The sequence below is a fragment of the Sycon ciliatum genome, chromosome 4, assembly GCF_964019385.1.
Source record: "Sycon ciliatum chromosome 4, ocSycCili1.1, whole genome shotgun sequence".
Classification (NCBI taxonomy): domain Eukaryota; kingdom Metazoa; phylum Porifera; class Calcarea; order Leucosolenida; family Sycettidae; genus Sycon; species Sycon ciliatum.
Genome location: NC_088646.1, coordinates 38046364 through 38058700, shown reverse-complemented (window position 1 = coordinate 38058700; position 12337 = coordinate 38046364). Strand labels below are relative to the sequence as shown.

Here is a 12337-nt window from a genome sequence, read left to right as displayed (position 1 = left end):
CCGGACCTTGCAAGAGACCCAGGCAATACGATGTTGGCAGCACACCTCATCAGTCTACTACTGCCAAGGATGAGTATCGGCAGGTGTACTTTCAAGCGTTGGACTTGGCAACCAGTGCCGTGGAGAGACGACCCGATCAGTCTGATCTTACCAACACTATGGAGATTGAATCCATTCTTCTCTACTCTGCCAAAGGTCAGCCACCAACTGTCTTACCAGAAAGCCTTCTTCTAGCACACGGATTTGGATACTATTCACCTCAAATTCCAGCTTGCCATGTTGCTGGATGCCATCAACACAGCACTACCAGATACCAAGGAGGTCCCAAACACCCGCACAGTCGCAACATTTCTACATAATCTCACATTTACGTTGAAATGCTGAGCAAAGTTATGAACCTAGTGACCCGCATCTGCCTAGTCACCATCCCTGTGCTCCCTGTGACCAGCTCCCTGTGACCAGCTCCCTGGGACCAGCTCCCTGGGACCAGCTCCCTGTGACCAGCTCCCTGTGCCCAGCTCCCTGTGACCAGCTCCCTGTGCCCAGCTCCCTGTGACCAGCTCCCTGTGACCAGCTCCCTGTGACCAGCTCCCTGTGACCAGCTCCCTGTGACCAGCTCCCTGTGACCAGCTCCCTGTGACCAGCTCCCTGTGACCATCTCCCTGTGACCAGCTCCCTGTGACCAGCTCCCTGTGACCAGCTCCCTGTGACCTTCCCTGTGACCACCTTCCCTGTGACCAGCTCCCTGTGACCTTCTCTGTGACCACCTTCCCTGTGACCAGCTCCCTGTGACCAGCTCCCTGTGACCAGCTCCCTGTGACCAGCTCCCTGTGACCAGCTCCCTGGGACCTTCCCTGTGACCATCCCTGTGACCAGCTCCCTGTGACCAGCTCCCTGTGACCAGCTCCCTGTGACCACCTTCCCTGTGCCCAGCTCCCTGTGACCAGCTCCCTGTGACCAGCTCCCTGTGACCAGCTCCCTGTGACCAGCTCCCTGTGCCCAGCTCCCTGTGACCAGCTCCCTGTGACCAGCTCCCTGTGACCAGCTCCAGTGGCGTGTCCAGGATTTGGCTGAGGGGGGGTTGCGGCCGGGATCAAGGCGGGATGGGGTGGGGGTAGATGACATCATGGTACTGTCCCAGGTCAGCCATTTTGAAAACCGATGTCAAGAAGCTCCTCCTGTAGCCCCCTTCTTCAACAGTTATTCACCCGAACGGCCCCAGAGACTGTTCCGGAGGATCAGCGCACCACACGGGGACAAGTGTCGAACTTGCTTCAAGTTCCCTTTCTTCGTGGGCCTGCGGGACGATCGACCATGATGTTTCGGGGAAGCATTCTCTGGAACGCTCTCCCCTCTGATTTTAGAGTGATACGTGTCCCTGGTCCCTTCCGAAAAGCTCTTTCTGCCATTGATATACTGGCTTACTTTGTGAATATCCTCGTTAAACTTTTATTATCTGCCATAAATTCCAACCTTCTCATCTATCACATTTGTGCATGCATGTCTATAAAATCAACGACGTGTTCCTGACTCCATGAGATTGTCTTTCTATTCTTTGACTCCATGAAATTATTGTCTTTCTAATTCTGACTCCATGAAATTGTCTTCATATAAATTTTTCCTTTTCTTCTTTTGGTCCTTTCTGTCTTATAATTATTATTATTATTATCATTTCTTGTTTTCCCTTGCATATCATCCCTTCATCATTCTGTGAGAACCTGTCCTATGGGCAGGTGAGAAGGCATCTCTGCCTGCTCATTTGGTGAAGTAAAATAAACAACAACAAGCCGTAAATCTCACACACCACGAGCAGTATTTCTGTACACGCAGCAACAATGTACATTGTAAACTTCAAATTTGCCGTTAGGTGAGCGAATCAACTGCAAATATTTATGCGAGTCCAACAATTTCTCACCGCTCTCAAAGAGTCAAAGCATCCTTTACATAGGCAGCGGTACTTGTCACTGTGCGCTGTTCTTCATGTTCTGGCTACTCGCTGACAACAGATTCTTCCGCGTCTGGCGGAGTGTGACTGTCAGTCCGCTCCGAAAGTTCAACTGGAATAACAGCGACTTCATCACTCCCACTGTTTGCTGTTGGAGCGGCAGCAGGAGTTGCGCCGCCACAGGAACGCTTTACAAAAATTCCAGGCTCTGCTGGCTAGAGCTTGGCCTTTTGGGATGTCCCTGAGACATCGAAGAAAAGCCTTCGAGTCAACCAAAACACGATTCGAACGAGGATGATCGCCTGAGCCCTCGGCATTCGAATCGTGTTTTGGTTGACTCGATCGAAGACTTTTCTTCCATGTTTGTACCGTTGAAGACGCGTCGAGCGCGTCCCAGCAGGGATCACACTGTACAATAGTACACAGTCAGGTCACCATGTTTCTGTAGCCGCGCCGTGCATGCTCACTGTACGTAGACTCTACTCTGTAGACTGTACTAGTCTGTAGTGTGTACAATCAACACCAGCTCGACCGTGCAACCGCTTTTGGACAATCGTTTCAGGCCGCGCGCGCCCCGAACGAGTCTAGCTCGATCGACCCGGCGCCCTAGCGCCCTGCCTATTATTTTTCGAAACCTAGGTCGAAATTTTTGAGGGGGGGGGCGCGCGCCCCCCGCGCCCCCCCCTAAACCCGCCACTGAGCTCCCTGTGACCAGCTCCCTGTGACCAGCTCCCTGTGACCAGCTCCCTGTGACCAGCTCCCTGTGACCATCTCCCTGTGACCAGCTCCCTGTGACCAGCTCCCTGTGACCAGCTCCCTGTGACCTTCCCTGTGACCACCTTCCCTGTGACCAGCTCCCTGTGACCTTCTCTGTGACCACCTTCCCTGTGACCAGCTCCCTGTGACCAGCTCCCTGTGACCAGCTCCCTGTGACCAGCTCCCTGTGACCAGCTCCCTGGGACCTTCCCTGTGACCATCCCTGTGACCAGCTCCCTGTGACCAGCTCCCTGTGACCAGCTCCCTGTGACCACCTTCCCTGTGACCACCTTCCCTGTGCCCAGCTCCCTGTGACCAGCTCCCTGTGACCAGCTCCCTGTGACCAGCTCCCTGTGACCAGCTCCCTGTGACCAGCTCCCTGTGACCAGCTTCCCTGTGACCAGCTTCCCTGTGACCAGCTCCCTGTGACCAGCTCCCTGTGACCAGCTCCCTGTGACCAGCTCCCTGTGACCATCCCTGTGACCAGCTCCCTGTGACCAGCTCCCTGAGACCAGCTCCCTGAGACCAGCTCCCTGTGACCAGCTCCCTGTGACCAGCTCCCTGTGACCAGCTCCCTGTGACCAGCTCCCTGTGACCAGCTCCCTGTGACCAGCTCCCTGTGACCAGCTCCCTGTGACCAGCTCCCTGTGACCTTCCCTGTGACCAGCTCCCTGTGACCAGCTCCTTGTGACCAACTCCCTGTGACCTTCCCTGTGACCAGCTCCCTGTGACCCCTGTGACCACCTTCCCTGTGACCAGCTTCCCTGTGACCAGCTCCCTGTAACCAGCTTCCCTGTGACCACCTTCCCTGTGACCAGCTCCCTGTGAGCAGCTCCCTGTGACCCCTGTGACCACCTTCCCTGTGACCAGCTCCCTGTGACCCCTGTGACCAGCTCCCTGTGACCACCTTCCCTGTGACCAGCTCCCTGTGACCATCCCTGTGACCAGCTCCCTGTGACCAGCTCCCTGTTACCATCCCTGTGACCAGCTCCCTGTGACCAGCTCCCTGTGACCAGCTCCGTGTGACCAGCTCCCTGTGACCATCCCTGTGACCAGCTCCCTGTGACCATCCCTGTGACCAGCTCGCTGTGACCAGCTCCCTGTGACCAGCTCCCTGTGACCAGCTCCCTGTGACCAGCTTCCCTGTGACCAGCTCCCTGTGACCAGCTCCCTGTGACCAGCTCCCTGTGACCTTCCCTGTGACCCCTGTGACCCCTGTGACCACCTTCCCTGTCACCCCTGTGACCATCTTCCCTGTGACCAGCTCCCTGTGACCAGCTCCCTGTGACCCCTGTGACCCCTGTGACCACCTTCCCTGTGACCCCTGTGACCACTTTCCCTGTGACCAGCTCCCTGTGACCAGCTCCCTGTGACCCCTGTGACCCCTGTGACCACCTTCCCTGTGACCCCTGTGACCACCTTCCCTGTGACCAGCTCCCTGTGACCAGCTCCCTGTGACCAGCTCCCTGGGACCAGCTCCCTGGGACCTTCCCTGTGACCATCCCTGTGACCAGCTCCCTGTGACCAGCTCCCTGTGACCACCTTCCCTGTGCCCAGCTCCCTGTGACCAGCTCCCTGTGACCAGCTCCCTGTGACCAGCTCCCTGTGACCAGCTCCCTGTGACCAGCTCCCTGTGACCAGCTCCCTGTGACCAGCTCCCTGTGACCAGCTCCCTGTGACCAGCTCCCTGTGACCAGCTCCCTGTGACCAGCTCCCTGTGACCACCTTCCCTGTGACCAGCTCCCTGTGACCAGCTCCCTGTGACCAGCTCCCTGTGACCAGCTCCCTGTGACCAGCTCCCTGTGACCAGCTTCCCTGTGACCAGCTCCCTGTGACCAGCTCCCTGTGACCAGCTCCCTGTGACCACCTTCCCTGTGACCAGCTCCCTGTGACCAGCTCCCTGTGACCAGCTCCCTGTGACCACCTTCCCTGTGACCAGCTCCCTGTGACCAGCTCCCTGTGACCAGCTCCCTGTGACCACCTTCCCTGTGACCAGCTCCCTGTGACTAGCTCCCTGTGACCAGCTCCCTGTGACCAGCTCCCTGTGACCAGCTCCCTGTGACCAGCTCCCTGTGACCAGCTCCCTGTGACCACCTTCCCTGTGACCACCTTCCCTGTGCCCAGCTCCCTGTGACCAGCTCCCTGTGACCAGCTCCCTGTGACCAGCTCCCTGTGACCAGCTCCCTGTGACCAGCTCCCTGTGACCAGCTTCCCTGTGACCAGCTTCCCTGTGACCAGCTCCCTGTGACCAGCTCCCTGTGACCAGCTCCCTGTGACCAGCTCCCTGTGACCATCCCTGTGACCAGCTCCCTGTGACCAGCTCCCTGAGACCAGCTCCCTGAGACCAGCTCCCTGTGACCAGCTCCCTGTGACCAGCTCCCTGTGACCAGCTCCCTGTGACCAGCTCCCTGTGACCAGCTCCCTGTGACCAGCTCCCTGTGACCAGCTCCCTGTGACCAGCTCCCTGTGACCTTCCCTGTGACCAGCTCCCTGTGACCAGCTCCTTGTGACCAACTCCCTGTGACCTTCCCTGTGACCAGCTCCCTGTGACCCCTGTGACCACCTTCCCTGTGACCAGCTTCCCTGTGACCAGCTCCCTGTAACCAGCTTCCCTGTGACCACCTTCCCTGTGACCAGCTCCCTGTGAGCAGCTCCCTGTGACCCCTGTGACCACCTTCCCTGTGACCAGCTCCCTGTGACCCCTGTGACCAGCTCCCTGTGACCACCTTCCCTGTGACCAGCTCCCTGTGACCATCCCTGTGACCAGCTCCCTGTGACCAGCTCCCTGTTACCATCCCTGTGACCAGCTCCCTGTGACCAGCTCCCTGTGACCAGCTCCGTGTGACCAGCTCCCTGTGACCATCCCTGTGACCAGCTCCCTGTGACCATCCCTGTGACCAGCTCGCTGTGACCAGCTCCCTGTGACCAGCTCCCTGTGACCAGCTCCCTGTGACCAGCTTCCCTGTGACCAGCTCCCTGTGACCAGCTCCCTGTGACCAGCTCCCTGTGACCTTCCCTGTGACCCCTGTGACCCCTGTGACCACCTTCCCTGTGACCCCTGTGACCATCTTCCCTGTGACCAGCTCCCTGTGACCAGCTCCCTGTGACCCCTGTGACCCCTGTGACCACCTTCCCTGTGACCCCTGTGACCACTTTCCCTGTGACCAGCTCCCTGTGACCAGCTCCCTGTGACCCCTGTGACCCCTGTGACCACCTTCCCTGTGACCCCTGTGACCACCTTCCCTGTGACCAGCTCCCTGTGACCAGCTCCCTGTGACCAGCTCCCTGGGACCAGCTCCCTGGGACCTTCCCTGTGACCATCCCTGTGACCAGCTCCCTGTGACCAGCTCCCTGTGACCACCTTCCCTGTGCCCAGCTCCCTGTGACCAGCTCCCTGTGACCAGCTCCCTGTGACCTTCCCTGTGACCAGCTCCCTGTGACCAGCTCCCTGTGACCAGCTCCCTGTGACCAGCTCCCTGTGACCAGCTCCCTGTGACCAGCTCCCTGTGACCAGCTCCCTGTGACCAGCTCCCTGTGACCACCTTCCCTGTGACCAGCTCCCTGTGACCAGCTCCCTGTGACCAGCTCCCTGTGACCAGCTCCCTGTGACCAGCTCCCTGTGACCAGCTTCCCTGTGACCAGCTCCCTGTGACCAGCTCCCTGTGACCAGCTCCCTGTGACCACCTTCCCTGTGACCAGCTCCCTGTGACCAGCTCCCTGTGACCAGCTCCCTGTGACCACCTTCCCTGTGACCAGCTCCCTGTGACCAGCTCCCTGTGACCAGCTCCCTGTGACCACCTTCCCTGTGACCAGCTCCCTGTGACTAGCTCCCTGTGACCAGCTCCCTGTGACCAGCTCCCTGTGACCAGCTCCCTGTGACCAGCTCCCTGTGACCAGCTCCCTGTGACCAGCTCCCTGTGACCACCTTCCCTGTGACCACCTTCCCTGTGACCACCTTCCCTGTGACCAGCTCCCTGTGACCAGCTCCCTGTGACCACCTTCCCTGTGACCAGCTCCCTGTGACCAGCTCCCTGTGACCAGCTCCCTGTGACCACCTTCCCTGTGACCAGCTCCCTGTGACCAGCTCCCTGTGACCAGCTCCCTGTGATCAGCTCCCTGTGACCAGCTCCCTGTGACCAGCTCCCTGTGACCAGCTCCCTGTGACCAGCTCCCTGTGACCAGCTCCCTGTGACCAGCTCCCTGTGACCAGCTCCCTGTGACCACCTTCCCTGTGACCACCTTCCCTGTGACCACCTTCCCTGTGACCAGCTCCCTGTGACCAGCTCCCTGTGACCAGCTCCCTGTGACCAGCTCCCTGTGACCAGCTCCCTGTGACCAGCTCCCTGTGACCAGCTCCCTGTGACCAGCTCCCTGTGACCAGCTCCCTGTGACCAGCGCAACAGCAGAATGTTTATTCCCTCTCTGCGGAGACGAAACAAGACATGGCTGCACAGCTCCAAGGCTGCAACTCGCTGGAATAGACATGTACTTGTTTCTGCTGTATGTCGTCCACCTGCCACTGACTGAACAGTGTGTGCTGTATGTCCACCTGCCACTGACTGAACAGTGGGTGCTGTATGTCCACCTACCACTGACTGAACAGTGGGTGCTGTATGTCCACCTGCCACTGACTGAACAGTGGGTGCTGTCAGGCGCGTACGCAGGGGGGTTTCCCGTTGCCCGGAAACCCCCCAAATGTTCCAAACGAGCAACGGTTTTGGGCATATTTTGGTAGGGCTCACGATCGATCTGGCAAGAATGCAAAACTTCAACAGATCGTAACTCAGTCAAATCTCCGAATCCAACGATCCAAATATCCAGATCGAATAGAAAACTCTCAGCTATCAGTTGAACCTATTTACGACGCGCTGCGAGCAATGTCTCTTGAGATAAATCGTTCGTAAGTTGAGCCGCGATCTTGCAATTTCAAAAGCGCGCAGTCACCGCAGTGCGACTCTCGAGTATCGAGAATTTGAGACTTTTCGTCACGCTGACTTGCTCAAATTTGCAGGGGCTTCACGTGTGATATTTTCAAGAGTACACAGCAAAAGAATCGAAACTCTGCGATCAAGAAAAACGAAATCGCTGGAGCAGGACGCGTTTGGGCCTTCGCGCCGAAGCCCAGTGCAGTTTGGGGCATTTTTTCGCACCATCGCTGCACTCTACCGCTATCGCACATAGCACTGGATATGTAGATGGCTGTACTGAGTCCTGGCTATCATGGTCGAACTCATTCTCTCCCTGGTAGGTCTACCTTTCCACTTCCAGGAAGCCTAAGATAATGAATAGAACTGAAGTTATGATCCAAAAAGAACACGAAAAAATGCATAATTTTGAAAAATTCGTAGGGCTCTTTAGAAAGGGTTAAACGAGTCAGTGTTTGCGATTCGCTTGGAAACCCCCCTAGAGGTGACCCTGCGTACGCGCCTGGCTGTATGTCCACCTGCCACTGACTGAACAGTGGGTGCTGTATGTCCACCTGCCACTGACTGAACAGTGGGTGCTGTATGTCCACCTGCCACTGACTGAACAGTGGGTGCTGTATGTCCACCTGCCACTGACTGAACAGTGGGTGCTGTATGTCCACCTGCCACTGACTGAACAGTGGGATAATGTTGAGATTGCATGGGAATTTGTCTCTACCAACACCCTCGTCAGCAAAGATACTTCGGATAGATCTCTAGCAATTAATGTTGATGGCTGGGCTCTGTCGCACTGCCCCCCCCCCCCCCCCTCTCTCTCTCTCTTTCAGCAATACAGCATTGTCCGTATTTGTGACTGAACCTCAGCCCCCCCCCCAACACACACTACTGTAGCACACTTACACTTCCTCCTGTAGAACCCAGCGGTCCGATCTCGCCTTTCTCTCCTTGTGGGCCCTAGTGCAGCAAACAGATCACATAGTAAGCGAAGATAAAATACAACTGGATTATTTCCATCAAATTCAAGTTATCCTTTACATCACACAGCAGAGGATGAGAGAACCAGCTACTGGGACTCCTCAATGACAAACAAGGTAAATTTGCTAACAACCCACGGAAAACAGTTATGCTAACCCAGGGAAATCAGTTATGCCTGGCCAATAAACACAGTCAACACGTGCAGAGGATAATGCCAGCCGATATCATTAGACACAGGAGAAAAGATCATTTCCCAAGCAAAATGCACAGAAGAAGAGATTGAAATAGCTGACCTTGGCTCCGGTTGGTCCCCTGGGTCCATCGATTCCCTTTTGTCCAAGAGAACCCTGTAGGTCAGATGGCAGACAAGAAATATTTTACAAATGAGGTCAAAGCTCATGACAACTGGGGCTGCAATGGCAAGCAACGCTCAGGGAATTTTCTAGAACCGCCCCAACCGGTTTTTGACCGGTTGAAATTGTTGGCGACCGGTTGAAAAGTGTTCAGGTGATTCTACTCTCTCATGCATTCAGTGTTATAATTACTATCCAGCTCTGTCCGACTTGTGTTCAGTTGCCTGCATGCTCCAGTTTGTGTTTGTCTAGGATCTGCTGTGTGCGTTTCATCTCTCTGTTATGTCTGTAGTGATCTTGTGTCTTGGTGCCTGAGGCGCGCTTGCTGTCACGCATTCATGTATTCATGCTCTGATGTCTAGACTTTCACTTTGCTGCGTGCGCGGCGTACGTGCGCGTGCGCTGCGTGCGTGTGCCGGCTCTTTTCCCGTGTATCTATGCATTATGTTGCTACACTACAGTTCCGGCTTATAGTTCCGTTTTGACTTTAGTTTTCTCAGCTGTTGCTGTTGTTGTGCGTTTTAGTTGTTTTCAAGTCAGATTCCCTTTTTTCCTTCTCTGTTGTTGCTCATGATTATCAAGACTGTAAAAGCATGGAAGTAAGACAATAACTCCAGTGTGAGTTTATGAGCTATTGTTGGTAGTTTGGGTGCTTGCATCCAAACATCTGGTCCTTCGAGCCGGATCAGTGGATCCGAATCGGTTCGAGAGTTGTCATTTCGTAGATCTACCAGTGCAGTGATTAGAGAAATGGCGGAACCTAGAAAAAGTAGCAGGAGCACGAAAGGTGTTCCCCCAGTAAGGTTCAGAGAGCCTGAGGCAGAGCTAGACGATACGAAGAGTAGTGTCTCTTCCCTGACATCGTCCGCTTCCTCTACTGCTTCCAGGCGTCGCAGAGCGGAGTTGAAGGCGGCGGTGCAGCTAGCAAAGCTGGAGCAGGAGTTTGAAGTCCAGCAGCTCAAGCGACAGAAAAGAATCCTGCAGCTGGAGCTAGACGCCGAGTTGGCTTCCATTGAAGGAGACGAACTAGAGTCAGAGGGACGTCCGGAGGAGACGGAGCCGTCCACTGACGCGTCATTTCAGACCTGCGCTGAGAGCCTGGCGTTGTTTGCGGGGAAGATGGCGGCGTCTGATGATGAGACTGACGATGACGACCAGGCAGTCACGGAGCGAAGCGTCTCCGCTGGTCCTCCCGCTGCAGGTTTTGTAGCTCAAGCGTTCAAAACCGACGACCGGTTGAACGGGGAGCTCAAGTCTGAGACTCTCCAGAGCCGTGGCGTTTCTCGCCTTGATGGAGATGGCTCCACCGCAGACAAAGCGACCGAACAGCAGGACAGCGTTCCTGCTGAAACACAAGTGTCCACCCCTGTCGGTGTTGACAGGATGCCAGCTCCGGTCGCTGTAGGGCTTGACAAGCCTAGTGGTAGTAGTATGGAGATTACTCCAGTAGTACAAGGTCATTTGGGAAGATCGTGGCCTCAGGCAGCTTCAGATACAGCACGTGGAAAAGCTGACAGAGTGAGCAGCTGGGTACAGGGCGTTCAGAGTGCACCCTTCAGTGGTATCAGCCAACATCAGATCCAGCCACTGGAACTACCCAAGTTTGATGGTTCACAGAAGAACTACATCAGGTGGAGGCAGAAGTTTCTGAGGCTGGTGGACGACGACCACATGGTCTCAGAAGATTACAAGATGGCCCGTCTAAGGGAAGCTCTAGAAGGTGGCACGGCAGATGACCTGATTGCGGATCTGCTGGATGGCCCTGGCGCATACAGCGCTGCGCTCAAGGAGCTAGATGAGTGGTATGGGAGTAATGACCGCGAGCTCGAGCGCCAACAGCAGGAACTTCTAGCACTTCCACGGATCACCTCAGAAAGGGACTCCGACAAGCTGCAGCAGTTGGCCGTCAGACTGCGGAATGTTCTGTTGAACATGTCAACTGCCAGTTTAACACCAGGCCGTGATCTTTACATCGCAATCACGCAGAAGCTTCCCCGCGGGATGTTGACGAGGTTTGTCGAGTCTCATGACGATTCTTTAACGAACGTGAAGACACTATCCACCTGGTTGATGAAGCGAGTGCACACCCTGCGTCAAGTTGATGCCAGGCTGACCGAGTTTGACCAAGATCAGAAGAAGCCTGCACTGTCCAAGCCACCGCAGCGTCCAGCTCAGAACCGACCATGGAACCCTAGGGGGGCGGAGCGATCGTATGCTGCCGGTCCCCCCAAGCAGAGTGCACAGTGCCTGAAGTGCAGCGGCAGTCACCCCCTGGAGCGGTGTCCTGCCTTTGAGAAGATGTCTGTCCCTGATCGCTGGCAGCTAGTCAAGAGCAGTAGTCTGTGCATCTGCTGTTTCCGGCCCGGGCACAGAGCGTACAAGTGTGACACCGGCAAGTGTACGGTCTGTCAGAAGACGCATCATGCTATGCTGCACATAGAGCAAAAAGGGAGCGCTTCCAACACACGCACCACCGCAGGAGCGTCCGCCAACGGCACGCCTACAAGCGAGAAGGTGACCTACCATGCCAGTGCAGACTCAGTCCTGCACCCGTCTAGCAGCACAACGTTCATCGATGATGGGATCTCATTCATGACTGTGCCAGTATTGCTGAAGAACGAGGACCGAGTGGTCGAGTGTACTGCTCTCTTCGACTCTGGGTCGACAGCCAGCTACATCCAGAAGGACGTTGCAGATCTTCTTGGCATCCAGCCAGCATCGCAACCACTGAAGGTCCAGACGCTAGGAGGGAACAGCGTCAGCACAGATGCAACCCAGTCGAAACTCACCATCTCCAGCATCGACGGGAGCTATGTTTCCTCATTGAACGCTTGGGTCTTGCCACAGGTAACTGGAGACTCCAACATCATCGAGTGGCACACGCGCAAGAGTAGTTGGGACCACCTACGAGAGATCGACTTCCCAGTCTCCCATAGTAAGAAGATTGGTATCCTCATCGGCCTCAATGCTACGCCGCTCCACAAGGCTCTGGAGGAGAGATGTGGCCCACCCGGCAGTCCAGTGGCACGACTCACCCCGCTCGGTTGGGTGTGCTACGGCCCGGCATCAGCTCAGGCTGACCCAGCTCGTGTGGCCACCCATTGTGCTGTCCGTCTACCGAGTGACAGCGTGGAGCAGGCGGACGATCGCTTGGACGACCTGGTGAAAGACTTATGGAATGTCGAGAGTGTCGGTCTCGGAGTCAGCCCAACGTACCGAACGCCAGCCGAACAGGAAGCAGAAGCCATGACGACCGCGACCTTGTCGTATAGCGGTGGGCGGTACTGTGTCGGCATCCCATGGCGCAGCGCGGATGGCCCGAAGGTGCGGAACAACCGGCCAATGGCAGAGCGCCGTCTCCGTAGCCAAGAAAGAAGTCTTGA

General features: G+C 56.2%; 1 protein-coding gene across 2 annotated transcripts in view; it reads right to left on the bottom strand.

Moving 5' to 3' along the window:
• Positions 1–12337, bottom strand: part of LOC135816032 (collagen alpha-1(I) chain-like) — a 68579-nt gene that overhangs the window by 18311 nt on the left and 37931 nt on the right. For both annotated transcript variants that reach the window (XR_010553351.1, XM_065329388.1), the window contains exons 40-41: positions 8895–8948; positions 8527–8580 (exon numbers count right to left, since the gene is read on the bottom strand). Coding sequence is in view for 1 of the 2 variants with exons in the window: in XM_065329388.1 (XP_065185460.1) it covers positions 8527–8580; positions 8895–8948 (108 nt within the window). In the remaining variant the exon portion in view is untranslated. The remainder of the gene's footprint in view (positions 1–8526; positions 8581–8894; positions 8949–12337) is intronic.